Source organism: Dipodomys spectabilis, unplaced genomic scaffold (genome assembly GCF_019054845.1).
Source record: "Dipodomys spectabilis isolate Male_0828 unplaced genomic scaffold, ASM1905484v1 ptg000002l, whole genome shotgun sequence".
NCBI classification, from domain to species: Eukaryota; Metazoa; Chordata; class Mammalia; order Rodentia; family Heteromyidae; genus Dipodomys; species Dipodomys spectabilis.
Window position 1 is genome coordinate 19,203,919 of NW_024870679.1, and position 17,230 is coordinate 19,221,148.

The 17,230-nt window shown below is 43.5% G+C and overlaps 1 protein-coding gene across 3 annotated transcripts in view; it reads right to left on the reverse strand.

Moving 5' to 3' along the window:
• Positions 1-17,230, reverse strand: part of LOC122110210 (phosphodiesterase 4D interacting protein) — a 112,508-nt gene that overhangs the window by 52,754 nt on the left and 42,524 nt on the right. Inside the window, exons 1-6 of one of the 3 annotated variants that reach the window (XM_042682717.1) lie at positions 10,643-11,817; positions 3,717-3,848; positions 3,133-3,252; positions 2,868-2,960; positions 2,516-2,728; positions 442-600 (exon numbers count right to left, since the gene is read on the reverse strand). In XM_042682717.1, coding sequence (XP_042538651.1) covers positions 442-600; positions 2,516-2,728; positions 2,868-2,960; positions 3,133-3,252; positions 3,717-3,848; positions 10,643-11,764 — 1,839 coding nt within the window. In that variant the 5' untranslated portion in view covers positions 11,765-11,817. Of the gene's footprint in view, positions 1-441; positions 601-2,515; positions 2,729-2,867; positions 2,961-3,132; positions 3,253-3,716; positions 3,849-10,642; positions 11,818-17,230 lie in introns of those variants that run through there. The other 2 variants (XM_042682723.1, XM_042682709.1) reach the window with 2 other exon arrangements.

A 17,230-nucleotide genomic window follows, 5' to 3' on the forward strand; every position in this document is an offset into this window, starting at 1 on the left:
AAGAAGAAGGAGAAGAAGAAGGAGAAGAAGGAGAAGAAGAAGGAGAAGAAGAAGGAGAAGAAGAAGGAGAAGAAGAAGGAGAAGAAGAAGGAGAAGAAGAAGGAGAAGAAGAAGGAGAAGAAGAAGGAGAAGAAGGAGAAGAAGGAGAAGGAGAAGGAGAAGGAGAAGGAGAAGGAGGAGAAGGAGAAGGAGAAGGAGAAGGAGAAGAAGAAGAATCAGTCGCTGAAGTGGTAGAGCATTAGTCAGATATAAATCTAAGAGATAGCACCCAGGCCTTGAGTTCAAGTCTTAGTACTGGCACACGCGCGCATGCACACACACACACACATGCACACAAATGTTGTACGTATAGCAGGTAATCAACACAGTTATTTAAGACCTGGGGACCATGTGAACCACAGCTGTAAGAACCCGAAACTCACCAAAATCATGCCAACTCACCTGAAGCAGCTGCTCTTTGTGACTCAGACTATGGTTTAGGTGCTGAATGGTTTGCTCCTGTGTTCGAATCTCATGGTATTTTTCAGCCTCCAAGGTATGAAGCTGTTGGCTCTTAGTTTGCAGTTCTCCTTGGAGTTGCTGCAAAGCTTTTCGCAAATCCTGAAATAAATATATTCCCTTTTGAAAGCAATCAAAAACTTTCAGATGGCCATTAAATGCCTTAAAACTTTCAAGGTAAACTGAGCACAGTGGTGTGTGCTTATAATCCTGGTCACCTGAGAGGTTAAGACAAGAGGATCATAAATTCAAGGTAGCCTGGTAATAAAACAAAGCCAAACCTTTCAAGGAGTATAATGAAATATAAAGTGACAGAAAGTGTCATTATTAAAACTGATACAGAAATATTATATAGAGCTGGGTGCTGGTGGCTCAGAAAGTGGAGAGCTGAGGATCATGGTTCAAAGCCAGCACAGGCAGACAAATCTGACTCTTGTCTCCAATTAACCAGCAAAAAGCCAAAAGTGTAGCTGTGGCTGGGCACCAGTGGCTCAGGCCTATAGCCCTAGCTACTCAGGAGGCTGAAATCTGAGAATTGAGGTTCAAAGCCAGCCTGGGCAGAAAAATCAGTGAGACTCTTATCTCACACTAACCACCAAAAAAGCAGAAGTAGTCTGTGACCCAAAGTGGTAGAGTACTAGCCTTGAGTTTATCAAAGCTCATGGACAGAGCCTAGGCCCTGAGTTCAACCCCACAACAACAACAACAAACAAAAGTGTAGCTGTGGCTCAAGTAGTAGAGCACCAGCCATGAGCAAAAATGCCAAGTAAGAGCACAAAGCCCTGAGTTCAAAAACCAGTACTGGTACACACAAAAAAGAACTATTATATAGCACATAGGTCAAATAAGGTATGGAAAGCTGTGTAGACTTTGGGAGGAGGAGGAGGAAGCACATGTGAATTGCAATTTAATATTTACTCAGGCCCTGTCCCACAGTAAACTTATACCCTTTACTTTACCATAGGATCCACAGTTCTACCCTTCTCCTTTCTAAAGAACACATGAAGCTTAGCCTATCACTTATTCCTGGTTTTATTAGCACTTACCAGCTGGACAAAGGGTTCATTGTGATATTCCCGTACATGGATAGAATACACTTTGATCATATATGCCCCTCAATTATTTCTTTCCATCCTATGTTTTTCTTAGTGTGTGTGATTGTATGTGTGTGTGTGTGTTCATACTTGGGCTTAAACTCAGGGCTTTGAGCTTTCACTTGACTTTTTCATTGAAGGCTGGCACTCTACCACTTGAGCCACAGCTCCACTTTTGGCTTTTTGCTGGTCAGCTGAAGATAAGAGTCTCACCCACTCTTCTGTCTGGGCTGGCTTTGAACTTTGATTCTCAGATCTCAGCCTCCTGAGTAGCAAGGATTACAGGTATGAACCCCTGCTAATATTTCAGTATTTCTAAAGGACATTCAGAAGCAATTAATTTGCAGGCTACTAAAGTAGGAATGTTCTTCAAAAAGTACACTTCTAAATATGAGTGTTTAGCCTAGGAAAAGACAGAAGAATAATAAAAGATCATTAGACTCTAAAAGCATAGAGAAAAGGTAATGCATGCTCTAATATAATAATGCAAAGGAGCCATTAAACAATTATGAATCACACATAACTATGCACAGCACTGAACATGTGTCAAAAAGCCCTGAAGGATCTTCCCTATTTTCTATCCAGTTTACTTTCATCCATCCTTACAGAGAACCTCAGCTAGTTCTTCCTTTAGCTTCCTGACTCCCTTTCTCTGCCTTTCCCAGCTATCTCCACAAGAGCCAGGCAGGCCCCTCCACAGTAACCAAAAAGGGGCTGGTGGTATTCACCACGGTGTTCCAGACATGCAAGCCACAGGACAGTCCTGATGTGGCCCATTAACAGGAGCACAACAAACTTTGTACGGAATTATTTAGATTAAGCAGATGACTCAAGGGTTCGTGTTGAACACAAACTGTCTGACTAAAAATTTATTAGCAGGGCGAAGTCAGTCACGAGGACAACAGTTGGTGTTAATGATTTACCTGGTTATGTTTCCAAGAGGCTTCTTTCTGCCTTTCCCTGTCCTGGGCCGCCGCCTCCACAAGCTGCATGTGTTGCTTGGAATTGGCCAGCTGGCGTTCTTTCTGTTGCACCGCCCTCTGCAGCTTCTGTATTTCAAGCTGGCTACAGAAGAGCGCGCTCTGAAGATCAAGCAGCGCCACCTGCTGCTGAGCTGGGGTAATGCCTTCCTGGCTCTGGGAAGAGCAGAAATACGGATCACACAAGGAAGGCCAGTGGATTGCCTGAGGGGCCTGAGACCCCCATTGGGACAAGAACTCAACCCACACATCCCCAGCTGGAGCCTGTCCCCCTTTCTCTGTGACCCTCACATACATGGAGTTGTCCAAGCTGGCTTTGGTGCAGCATTTCCCGAAGCTTTGCCATTGTGTCATTTTGACCTTCAATCACCTGGTACAACTCCTCAATCTGGAAATAAGGAGTGTCCAGCATGTTAGGAAATGTAACAGGAGTTCCATTATCCCACCTGTTCTTATTTTAAGATGAAGACTGTTCCAAAAGTATGACAACATGCAGAATACTTGTCTCCTATGGTAGGCAAATCGTGTCCTCGTAAGATCACCACTACTAAATACTTTACCTCACTTTCTCTGCTTTTTAGCATTTCCTTGAGGCTTTGAATTGTACCATCTTGCTTTTGCGATGACTCCTGAGCAGACTTTAGCTCATAGCTCATTTCATTGAGCTTCTCTTGAAGGATCTGAATTCAGCAAAGAAACTCTGTTAGGTCAATAATAACTTGTGTGTGTGTGTGTGTGTGTGTGTGTGTGTGTGTGTATGAATGCACACATGCATGTGCCAGTATTGGGGCTTGAACGCGAGGGTCTTGTGCTCTTCCTGGCTATTTTGTTCAAGGCTGGTACTCTACCACTTGAACCATGCTTCTACTTCTGGCATTTTGGTCATTAATTGGAGATAAAGGATCTCATGGATTTTTTTCTGCTCAGGCTGGCTTTGAACCATGACTCTCAGATCTCAGCCTCCTGAGCAGCTAGGATTACAGGCTCACACCAGAGGTACCTGGTAAGGACTATACTTTTAAAGGCAATGTTCCCCCAGAGCATCAGGAGCTCACAGTATTTGTCTCCACAGCCTGCTCAAGTTCGGAGCCAAGCTAGAGCCAGTCACAGGCTCAGGAAAACCCTGTGAATTCCCAGCTCATACCTTGTTGGTGGCTTCTGTTTGCTGGATTTTATGCTGGAGTTCTGCCAAGTGGGAATCACATACAGTCTGCTGGGTTATGATGGTCTCATTTGAATTCAGCTTCTGTTGTTTGAGTAGGTCTTCCGATACAGACTAGGAAGCAACAAGACAAGTAAACAGAGTTAAATGCAGCCAATGATGAATTTCATTTTTAAGTGCAAGGGTGCCATTTTTTGCCAGAGATCTAGAAAACCAGAATTGTGTGAATTACCAGTATATTTTGAAGGAGTCCTGTTCCTTGCTCAAAGCAGTGATTCGCCTCTCTCCTTGCTATGTTCCCCACTCTCTCCCCCACTGTGCACAGAACACAGGGATTCAGGTAAAGTAAATGGTATAGACTTTGATTTTTGTGTGTGTGCTGGTGTTATGGTTGAATTCAGGGACTCACACTCTGGATTGGCTTTTTCTCTCAAGTGCTAGAGCGTCAACTTTGAGCAAGTAAGCCAAGCAGAGTGCCAGGCCCCAATTTCAAGCCCTGTATCAGTACAAAACAAAACAATATGCGGACATGCACACGTACATGTGCAAACACACACACACACTCAATATGTCTGCACAGGCAGAAGGAAGATAAAGCTGGTGTAGCAGAGCATCAACAGTAATCTGGGGAAGGAATTTCCTTCTAAAGTCTCTGTGAACTTGAAATGGTTTCAGAAGGAAAATAAAAATAAATTTTAAAAATATATATATGCCTACTTAAAGATAAATATATAGCCCCTGCCTGGATAAATAATCCACAGTGGTATGGGAAAGATATATTTAATTAAAACTCATTTAAGAAGCTGGGCGCTGGTGGCTCACGCCTGTAATCCTAGCTACTCAGGAGACTGAGATTTGAGGATTGCGGTTCAAAGCCAGCCCAGGCAGGAGAGACCGTGAGACTCCTATCTCCAATAAACCACCAGAAAACCGGAAGTGGCGCTGTAGCTCAAATGGTAGAGCGCTCGCCTTGAGCTGAAGAGCTGAGGGACAGCGCCCAGGCCCAGAGTTCAAGCCCCACGACCGACCAAAAAAAAAAAAAAACTCATTTAAGAGACATTAAGAAGACAAGAGAAAAACAAAATATGTATACAAGGGACAACTGATCGGAATAAAATTAATTACTGAACTATACCCAACAACAATCACTATATCAGGAGGCAGAGACCAGCTAGGAGGTGGCTGTAGTAGGTTACAGTTAATAGGGGTTTGGATCACTGCAATTGTATTGATCATATTGAAGGGGAGATGAATGAATATATCTGGCTATGTTTTGAAATATAGGTAGCAGGACTTGCTGGCACACTAAATGTGGAATCAGCAGGAAAGGAAAGAGAACAAAGCTCCCAGACAAATCACTGGAGATCTCTGTGGGGGGTATAACAGAAGCCTTCCCCCGACTATGTCACACCATAGGTTACAAACTTGTATTTTCAACTCTAACTGATATGGTTTTCATTTACTTTAAGGATACAGAATAGCTTGATGCTGCTGGTTCATACCTGTAATCCTAGTTACTCAGGAGCCTGAGATCTGAGGATCAAGATTCAAAGCCAGGCAGACAAATCCCTGAGACTCTCACCTCCAAATTAACCAATAAAAAGCCAGAAGTGGAGGTGTGGCTCAAGTGGTAGAGCACTAGCCTTGAGCAAAAAAGCTAAGTATCAATGTGCCCAGGCGCTGAGTTCAAGCCCCAGTAACAGCACCTCCCCCAAAAAAAGAAAACAGCTGTATAAAACCATAATTCTGAAATGTAAACAATAATGAGCAAAATGAAAGAAAATAGCATGAAGATTAAATGGCAGGGAAGGGGATTGTGGTTATTCACATTAAATCAAAAAATCTTTGCCGGATTTAAAAACTAACCAACTGACCCAATTCCATTTTATATAGAAAGGAATGGAAACTTACAGAATCTGTCCAAAATTACAAAGGGAATCAGGCAAAGTGTCCACTAATACTGAATATATCCCGGGTGTGGTGGCATACATCTATAATCCCCGATTACAATCCCAGTAGAAACAAAAACAAATAGAAGCTAGTCACCTAGTTCCCGATCTAATGGCTCCCTTACAAATAGAATCATATATATCTGTGTGTATGCACAGGGATATGCATATAGACATATATACTTTATACATACATACATTTTTATATAAGCACAAACATATATGAATAACAATTTTAAAGCCAAAGAATACCACAGTAAAGTACATAATGAATCTGGATCTCATGTCAACCCATTTCGGTATGAGTAATTATAAGACACTTCCAATTCTATACATGTAATACACTGAGATAAAAGCTAGAAGATGTTTGTTTCTCATTTGTTCATTAATAGCTTATTTTTTATATCTAAGAAAAAATGTCTTTTCTGAGAACAGTCTGCCAAAAGAGCACTTAGTAAGCTCCACTGAGTTTAACAGCTCATAATGAATTCTTAAGAAGTAACAAGCACATAAATCACTCCTATGATTTTATAGGCCCCCAAGTAAGCAATCCTTTAGTTGAACGAGTGTCATCCCCCTGACTCATAGCTACTAAGATCATGTCACAATGATAATGTAGCTTTAAATGAAGTCACTTTTGACTCAATTACTACAGATGCTGTCCCACATCAGAGAGAGGATTGCTTTCAGGCTGAATATTGCATAATGTGCCTCTTAGGCTAAAAGGCAATTATTTAGATCTTTTGGGATAACAGCATTTCTTTTCTTGGCACTCTCTAATCCATATAAGAGTCCAGATTTCAAACCACTATAATTTCCTACCCTACTGTTACTAATAAGAGGTATAAAAGAACTATCAGTTAACATACAATTAAAGACCTAATCTTTAATCAATATCTAATACCATTTTCTAAAGAGTGGCTACTCAACCAGCCAAGCTATGAATGGTATTAATTTACCATAGTCACAAATGAACAGACTTTGACACTTAAGGGTTTGAGGTGAAGATTTATCTGCTCTTTGAATTGAGAAAGGAAACTTGCACGTGGACAAGAGCTCTCAGAATTGCTATTTGCAAAGGACCACACCCCGCCTGTCATGGCTTTTGTACTGTCAGACAATAAAGAACAAAATGACTACCTAGAATAAAGCTTCCGGTATGGCTTAGAAGTAAAGGACCTATATAGAATAATGCATTCAAACCTTGCTTTAGGTATCTAAAAAGCCTTCAGGCATAAATTTCATGGAGACAATAAATTATTTGCATATCACAAAATCAGTAAACAGGAAAATATACTGTTGTGGCAGGAAAATATACTGTTGTGGCAGGAAAATATTTTGAAAGGAAAGGAAAAAGAAAAAGAAAGGAAAGAAGGAAGGAAAAAGGAAAGGAATGGAAAGAAAGGAGGGAGGAAAAGAGAAAGGGGAAGGAAACTAGAAAGAATATAAACACTGATATTTAATAATACATACTATTATGTATTATTATTATGGAGAAATCCTTAAGCAAATGAATCAAAATGACAACATTATTGAGTGGAAACTACTTTGTACAACTACTTAAAGATAATAAAAACATAAGAAAAAATTTAAGTAATGGGTTTCCTTCCTATTTATAAAGTTTAACTGGATGGCATTTTTTTTCCCATTCCTTTATACAAACTAAAAAGAACTGCGAGAGAGATTATTTCTATTCTATTCACATTTGTTCAGAGAAAGACAAAAACCTGTCATCTGCCTTTGTCCCACTTAGCTCTGGTTTTGCCCTAAAGTAGAACGGCTCTTAAGGAGGTCAAAAGTCAACAATTGATCGAGTGTGCAGAATAAAATCCTGTGCATATCTTACTTACAAATACTTTCAGCTCAAGTTACCTATCTCCTCCACATCTTTAATTATTAGAGAAAACAGCACAGTAACTGCACACGATGTGTTTTGAAGTTGAAGGTTATTTTCTCTCTCCTCTCAGTATTTTACTTATAAAGCAAGCCAAATGACAACAGAAAGCTCACACCCTGCTACTTTAAAGTTCTAATATCCAAAGTTTGCCAAATAAAAGGGACATGGGCTGAAGACACAGGCACTGTAATTTATACATACTCATACAGAAGTCTATTTCCTTCACACTCCCCTAAAAAACAAATCCTCCTGGAATCCTTAGCACATTGGAAGAGGACTCCTGGCTAAAAGTAAATCCTTAAGCTGTTCCATTTAATGTACAGAATCTAAGTCTTGGATGTGATAGTCAGGATCTTTGCTCAGCATGGGCTGTTATTTAAATTATGAGAAACTGTGTGAGATGGCCTTTAAAATCCTTCCCAACTCTAAATTGATAAATCCAGGTACCAAAGATTTAATAGTCCAAGCTGGGTGCTGGGAGGTCATACCTGTGATCCTAGCCACTCAGAAAACAGATCTGAGGATCGAAGTCCAAGTCAGCCCAGGCAGACTTTCCTAAGTCCTCCTGCTTGTGAGACTCTTACTCTAATTAACCACCATAAAGCTGGGAATGGAGCTGTGGGTCAAGTGGTAGGGGAAGCGAAAAAGGCAAGTGAGAAGGTGAAGGCCTGAGTTTAAACCCAGTACACACACCATACACACACTAATCTTCTGTTCAATATAATGAAGATACTAATGCTCTAATTTTCATTAAATATGGAGAAAAATACTCCTCATTTTAGCCAGATTTTCTATGACTTTATCTTTCTACAATATTGTTCATATTTAAGAGAGGGAAACAACTTATTTCCCATCCTTGATGCCTAGTCTACTTTTAGACCAGAACATGAGAATACTACGTTTAATTGTAGCATCTCTATCCGGTCACAGAAATATTGTTAAACCCATATTTAGCAGTGAAGTTCCACAAAAATAAAAAAAAATAAAGGGCTGGGAAGGTGGCTCAGTGGTAGAGTGCTTGCCTAGCATGTATGGGGCCCTGGGTTTGATTCCTCAGCACCACATAAGCAGAAAAAGCCAGAAATGGCAGTGTGGCTCAAGTGGTAGAGCGCTAGCCTTGAGCTGAAGAGCTGAGGGACAGCATCCAGGCACAGAGTTCAGGCCCCGTGACCGACAAAAAGAGAAAAGAAAAAATAAAGCAACAGAAAATGTACACAAGTGTTAGGCAGACAACACCTACATTTCATACAGGTGAAAACATTGGGCTTTTTACTTCTTCCTAACATATTCATACATTTGGTTCCTGGTAATTTTATGCAAGTTTAAAACTTCCATTTTCTGATCAATTTCTTACTGTGATACAATTTAACATGTAACAATAAACAATTTCATTTATTATCAAGCTCTAAATTTTTGCAACTATGTTGACCACTAACCAGCTTTCCAAGAATGCTTCTACACTGTCTACTTTTGCATTGGTCCCACTAAAGAATCTGTGGAGTTGAACACATTTCAGTGTTTCACAAAATTAACTAAATCTATTACTCTGTCCCTATAGAAACAAAATAGAATCTGTCAAGTCCCTGTATACAGCTTAATTCCAAAAGGTAGTATGAACTCAATTGGGTAGATAGGAATAGCTCAAATTAAGACCAGCTGCCATTGTTTAGTCATTCAAGTCAAAAGAGGACCCAATTCTTTCTGAACTTCACTTTTCTTCTAGTAGAACTTAGTATAAAAGCTGCAACATTTTGAGTGAAAATATGTGAATCCCCAAGTGTCATCTCTGAAAAAGTCATTGTTAATCTTCAAATGATCCCTTAATTATAACAGAGATCACCTAAATGTTATATTGTTTTTCTGGTGAATTAATAGGTTTTCCCCAAACCTTTACTATATACTGTCATCATTTTTGAGGCATTTGGGGACGAAAGTCTTAATTCTCCAGAGAGAAACTGGAGCAACTGACTCCAGTAGGAAACTGGTGGCTCACATCTATATTCCAAGCTACTCAGGAGGCTGAGATCTGAAGATCAGGGTCCAAAGACAGGCCAGGCAGGAAAGTCTGTGAGACTTTGTGTCCTGGGGCAAACTCAGGAATACTGTCCCTGAGCTCTTTTGCTCAAGGCTAACATTCTATACAGCTCTACTTCCAGCTTTTTGGTGGTTAATTGGAGACAAGTCTCAAGGACTTTCCTACCAGGACTGGCTTTGAGCTATAATCCTCAGAGCTCAACCTCCTGAATAGCTCAGATTACAGGTGTGAGCCACTGATGCCAGGTCCATGAGATTATCTCCAATTACCCACCAAAAAGATGGAAGTAGAGCGGTGGTTCAAGTGGTAGAGTACCATCCTTGAGGGAAAAAAGCAAGAGGCTCTGAGTTTAAGTCCCAATATCAACACACATGCAGCATGCACATGCGTGAACACACACACACAGAAAATTAAACTGACTCAGTTATAGAAAGCCAAAAGGAGAAAACTACAAATCTAAAAAGAAACTTAAGATGGGGGGGAGGGGGGAAATGGAAAGGACATCAGGAAAAAAAAAAAAGGATTCTGTTGCCAGAGTGAAATTAAATGTCTTCTTTCTATAGGAGAAAAATGAATTGATTATCTTCACCTTTTTATCCTAAAATGTAGCAACTTTGATAATTCATGGGAAGGCCGATGGGTAATGTCACGAAGAGGAAAAGCAGATTTTCTTTTCTTTTTTTAGGAAAAGCAGATTCTAGGTGCAAATCACAGTTGCTAAATGGGACAAGCAAAAGGTGATGGAACCAGGTAACTGGGCGCTGGAAGAGATGGGGGTAGAATGATGGGAGTAGTGACACTTGACCCCGATGCATTGTGCTCACAAGCTGAAATGTGGAGTTGGAACCCTTTCGTACAATTACTACAGGACATTTTTAAAAATTAACCAAAGAGCAAGAGGTGCAGCCAACGTTGAGTTCAACGATGTCGTTTTCTCGGGTTAATACTATTAACTTTCACCTAAAGAGAAATCCTGTGAAACCCGAGGCCAGCTAGCTAATCAGGCCCACGCAGCCGGGTTGTATACCTGGACCCGAAGTGGCAAATACTCCTCACAGAGATCATCCCACAGCTCCTGCAGGTCTGCAATCTCCAGGGGATAATTTACAGGTGTCCTGTAAAGGGGTTTCAAAGACCTGTTGAGGAAACCGGAACTGACTCCATCTGTCCCGCCGTGGCCAGGCTTGGTTCCAGGTGGGCTGGATTTCACGGGAATGGGAAGCTTGCTCCCGCGGGGGCTCTGAATGGGTTTGTAATCAAGCCCTTTAATCATACTGAGAGCCAGCTCCAGTCTGGGGTGACACAGATGCTGCTCCTCGCAGCAGCAGTCACACTTGGCCAGCTCCCGGACACTCTTCTCGGCCTCGTCGTCCTTGTGGCGGGGAGGGCTGGCCTGGACGCTTGCATCCAGAGATTCCACGGAGGAAGCCGGCGTCCCTTCCTCCATGCTCTCTCCGTCCGGGGGTCCTTTCGCGCTGGCGGCATCGGGGGCTCCGACCTCGGACAGGGCCGGATCTTCCGTGCCGATGCTGGTGGACCACCGGCTCGAGGGGCCGCAGGAGATACTCCTGGCCACTTTTCGCGGCACCTTGCAAATGGCTTCGTAGTCAGCGTCTGCCACTCGCAGAGCCGCACAGCCCCGGCATCTCCTGGGTCGGGCTCCGGGGCCTTCGGGAGCGTGGCAGCTGTGCGGCTCCTGGAGCTGATGATCTTCATTTTCCACCCAGCACTCGAACCCGGAGTAGGCGAAGTCTTCCTGGAGCAGGGCCGAGTACCTCACGTCGGGCAAGCCGGAAATGTCCACCGTCCCGCCGCCCGCCGCCCGGGGCTCGGCGCCGGCGTCGTCGTTGTTCTTCCGATACAGACTGGCGATGCAGAACTTGAGGCGGTCCTTCTCCAGCAGCAGCTTCTGCAGGCGCTCGATGGAGAGCGCTTCGATGCGCGCGATGACCGTGTCGAACCGGTAGATGCGATCGAGCATGAAGGCGCACTTACTGCAAGCGAACTCGGCTCGGCCGTCGCGACAGACATCTTTACCCAGGACGTGCGACAGCAGGACCTGGAGGTTGAGCTTGGACGCCGTGTGGAAGATCCAGCGCCGCTGGTTCCCGCACAGCTCCCGGCCGCAGATCCGGCACAGCTCCTTCATCGTCGCGGCCGGGCGGGAGCGGGAAGCGCCCCCCGGGGAGGGACGACGCGGACCCGGCGGCGGCGGCGGCGGCGGCTCCCTCAGGGACTCGCGCCCCGCCGGCCGTCGCAGCGGCGCTCCACAGCGGGCATGGCCCGGCGTCCCCGGGGACCGCGCGCCGGCCCCGGGTACCACAGCGCGCGGCCCCGCCCCTCGGGCAGGGGGCGGGCACGGAAGCGCCTCAGGGGGATGCTGAGTGACAGGCGCGCGCGGGGCGCGCGGGCCTACCCATGTCTAGCACAGCTGTCGCTCCGGCCAGCCTCCACCGCCGCCGCCACCGCGTCCTCAAGGACCTCGCGAACCGAAGCAGGCCAGCTTCCCGGGACACTGGCGGCCGCCCGGGGCTGACGCAAAGCCGGCGGATTGTGAGCATCAGATTTCAAGATGGCGCCGGCGGCCTTTTCGCAAGGTTCCTCTGGGAGTTGTAGTCCAGCCCGCAAGCGCCTGAACCCCTCCCTCCCCCCGAGCGCATGCGCGCTGGAGGGGGCAACCCCAGGAGCCGAGTCCAGAAATCAACGCACAGCCGCGATGAAGCGTGGAAACGGTCCACCATGGGTACCGAGAGGACAGCGGGATGGCTGCTTCGTGCTGTCAGAACACTTTTTATCTGCTACGATCTCACTGGAGAGGCGCCCCGGTTCGCCTCTGCGGGATGTCTGGGGCTCCTCCCCTTGGGTCCACCCGCGGTGCCACGTCGTCGGGATGGAGCAGCTTGGCAGCGCCCCGGGGTGCCGCGGTGCGCGCGCCGCCTCCCCGCGCGGCCCCTCCTCCCCACCCCGGGCTGGGGCCCAGGGCAGCGAGCTACGGGCGGGCGGGCGGGCGGGCGGGCGGGGAGGGGCCGGTTAAGGGAGAGGTGGGAATCAGAATTCCAGCCCAGCCCCTTCCGTGGATGTGTGACTGGAAAAGAGAAGATCAGGTAATCTCCGTTGGATGTTGGGGCAGGGCTAGGGGGAGAGGCGGGGCCGAGAAGTTACCATTTTAGGGGGTAAAAGAAAAAAATCAGGCAAAGACACAAAGTAGTCACCTGGGAAAATGTCCACCAGATAACTCCCGGGATGCACCGGGTTCATCACTATTTAGAAGATAACGAAAGAAAAATGGGCTTTCTCCAACCACCGAGGAGGCGATTCCCTTCACGGTATTCTGTGGGGCTCGGCTAGACTACACACCCACTTAGGGAAGGAGGAGGGTAGACAGACGAGCTAAAGAGATAGGGACCCAGCTTCCTGGACCTGGGTGCTGCTCAATTCTGAATTAGGGCTGGGAACTCTGTCTTCAGAACCCCCACACAGTTGCACTTCCCCTCCACTCCCAACTTAGAATGCACCTAAAAAAGAGAGAGGCCAGAGCTGGATCTGGAATTCCACAATTCTGGTAACAGCTCTTTATATTCAAGGATTTTCTCCCTGCCTAGAGGGCAAGCAGATAACAGACCGGAGGAGTTATAACCTCAGCCACCACTCAAAGGCCACCTTTTATAATGCTAAAATCCACCTACTTGACCTTAGGAGGTAGGTCTGGAAGAGTCAGTTTCTAACCCTTAATCTGCAGCACAAAGCCCTGGTTCCTAAATTTAATGACCCACAAATGTCAGGCTTTTCATTGAGGATTCAATAAGATGATCTGCCGGAAAATGTTAACGTTTAGCTTACTATTAACATTCTTATTTTAATATTATCAGAATAAGAGTATATTAAAATAATTTTAAAACATAGTTGTACTGTGCTAATCACCAAAGCAAAATCTTGTAGCTTCACATAAAAGCTAGACTTGAGAGCCATGACAGACTTTGTCTCTATAATCTCATCTAAATATACATGTTCTGACCCTCCACGCAAGACTGTAACATAGACTTCCAAATGGAAATAAAGCTGCATTTTAGCAGCTAGGATGTGAGCTTACTATAGTCTTGTGAAATTAACCCATAATCTTTGGATTGATTCTTCAGTGATCTGTAGAAAGGCAAGGAGTTTTTGAACACACCTTGAAAGACAAACTGCTTAGACCCAGCCACACCTCTACATACCCACTTACTTGTCCCAAAGAGCAGCAAGGACTCAAAAATCCATGAAAACATTAATTTATGTGCTTTATTGAAATCTTTAAGAGCCAACCTTAAGACTTTGCATGTGACTGATGTCCTCTAAATTTGGGTAGGTTTTTTTTTCATTATTGTTTTTGTTTGAATTCAAAGTCTTGGTTTATCCACTCAACACTAGCATTCTACCACCTGAGCCATACCACCACTTCTGATTGGTGCTTAATTGGAGATAAGAGTCTCCTGGATTTTTTTTTTTCTGCCTGGGCTGGCTTTAAACCTCCATCCTCAGATCTCAGCCTCCTGAATAGCTAGTACCCAGCTTCCCTCCAAACTTAATGACACAAAATAGATGATTTGCCTTAGAAGCTCAAGGCCCTACATTCAAATAATAAGAAAACAGTGGTGCCACTGAAGTATATATTTGCTGGGCTGGGAAGGTGGCTCAGTGGTAGAATGCTTGCCTTGCAAGCATGAGGCCCTAGGTTTGATTCCTCAACACCACATAAGCAGAAAAAGCCAGAAATGAGGCTGTGGCTCAAGTAAGTGGTAGAGTGCTAGTCTTAAGCTAAAGAACTGAGGGACAGTGCCCAGGCCCAGAGTTCAGCCCCCACAACTGACCAAAAATAAAATTAAATAAAAATATGTTTGCTATAGGTAAACACTAAGAGAACTATACATATCTGGCTTCCCACAGGAATAATATTCCTTATTTAACAATCAAAGAAAATACTTAAAAATTGTATCTCAGAGCTAGCAGTAAGCTATTGTACTAGACTTAATCCTAACATGATCATCTGCTATTAGAAAATAATATAATCACAAAAAGATGACTTGTATGTGGACAACAACCTTAAAACTCAAAAAAACCTTATAAGAAAACATGTTACAACAGAGTTAGCACTTCCTGATCTCTATTAATACCTTCATCAGGTTTTTGTAGTTAGTTAACACTGACTGCTTATTGGCAAACAAAATTGAGGGAGAACAGCTAAATGATATTTTTCTCTTTATTCCATGTACTATGTATCATTTGAATTTTGGGCAATGAATTCAGGTAACACTTTTGATTTTCTTCTAAATTTAGAAAAGATTTCATAGTTAAAACTAAGGATTATTCCAGTTGAACACACTAATCATCTGGGTCTAAGACTAAGGAAAGTGAAACAGAAAGTGAGAATTTCCGTAATATATGATAACTGTATGTATATGTATATATACATATAAATAAAATGTGGACAATTTATTAACAAAGTTTCAAGCCAGCCACTGGTAGCTTATACCTGTAATCCTAACTACTCAGGAGGCTGAGATATGAGGATCGTGGTTCAAAGCCAGCCCCGGTAAGAAAGTCCATGAGACTTTTTATCTCCAATTAACTAGCAGAAAACTGGAAGTGGCGTTGCAGCTCAAAGTGGTAGAGTGCTAGCATTGAGTGAAAGAGCTCAGGGACAGTGCCCAGGCCCTGAGCTCAGGCCCCACAATTGACAAAAAAATAAAAAGTTTCAAATCAAATATACAAATTATAAGTAGTGGTTTTATCTGGAGAGTGGGATTATGGGTAATTATTTGTTTTTGTTTCCTCATTTGTATTCTGTAGTTTTTCACAACAAATACATGTTGCTTTTGTGGTAAGAAAAAATGTGTTGCTAAAAAAGTGTAGGATAAACATATTTTGGAATGTTCATACAAGGTAATATCAACCAGCAATTGAAAAGAATGAACCCTGATACAAGAAACATACATGAAGCTCAAAAACATTGTAAGTCAAATGGGTCATATGCAAGTGAGTACATCCTGTATGATTCCATTTATTTGAAGTCTAAAAATAGGAAAAGCATCTACAAGAACAGAAGTCATGGAGTGGTTTCTGGGTGATGCAGATTTTATACATCTTGCTTTGGATGTTAATTACATGGGGTTGTGCAATTGTCAGATCTCATTGAGCTAAAGATTTACATCTATATAGATTCTATGCCTGTTTATATATTTCAGTAAAAAGGTGCAATTAACTTAAGAGAATTTGTCATAGTACCTGAACTTGAACTCAGCCTCATGCTCTTGGTTGGCTTGCTTGTTGTGCTGGTGCCCTCTCATTTGAAGCATGCCTCCAGTCCCGTATTGTACTAGTGAATTGGAGACAGTCTCTAATTTTTCTGCCTGGGCTTTCTGTGATCCTCAGCCTTCTGAGTAGCTAAAGTGACAGCCACTGGCTTCTGATTTGGAAAACACTATTTTAAATGCTTAAGGACTCACTCATGATTACACTACTTTTGACTGAAATAAAGAATGTTGTTAGCAGGGTGCTGGTGGCTCACCCCTGTCATCCTAGCTACTCAGGAGGCTGAGATCTAAGGATCACGGTTCAAAGCCAGCTCGGGCAGGAAAGTCCATGAGATTCTTATCTCCAATAAACCACCAGAAACTGGAAGTGGCACTGTGGCTCAAGTGGTAGAGCACTTGCCTAGAGCTGAAGAGCTGAGGGACAGTGCCCAGGCCCAGAGTTCAAGCTCCATGACCAACAAAAAACATTGTTTCTTTTTTTGGGGGGGGGGGTCTGGTAGTGGGGCCTGGGTGCTGTCCCTCAGTTCTTCAGCTCAAGGCTAGCACTCTATCACTTGAGCCACAGCACCACTTCCGGCTTTATTTCCTTTTTGCTTATGTGGTGCTGAGGAATCAAACCCAGGGCCTCATGCATGCAATGCAAGCGCTCTACCACTGAGCCACCTTCCCAGCCCACAAAAAACATTGTTAAGGTGAGACTAAGGGCTTTTGTGTGATGATTTATATAGTAAATGTGTTGTAAATATATATAATACAGCAAATGGGTAGTAAGATGTATTGAAGGCACATAACAAAGGCAAATGTGAGAACAAGCTTCACAGAATGAAAAGCTATTCTGAATTAAATAATAACGTTAAATTTATGTAGTAGCAGTTTATCCTCAAAATGAATTGATAAACCTATTCACAACATGTATTAGCGATACATTCCAGGTGAAGTCACTTGTGCCTGGCCAGTAATTTCTTAATATACAATATGAATGTTAAATTTAATCAGTGGTTTTCTATTCTAACTTTAGCATGCATCAGCATCAGCTACAGGGATAAGTTAAAATGCAGAGTGCTGGGACCTGCCACCTAGAGATGTGATTCAGTAAATAGATTTGGGGTGTGCCCCAAGAATTTGCATTCCTAACAAATTCTCAGATCTTGCTGACACTGCTGTCTGAGAACCACACTTTGAAAGCCACTGAACTAGAACTGTCCAAAGCTATATTCAGAAAAACAAACTAACTAACTTACTCATAGCCAGGTAGCAGTGGCTCACTCCTATAATCCTAGCTACGCTAGGGGCAAAAATCTGGGGATCAAGGTTCAAAGCCAGCT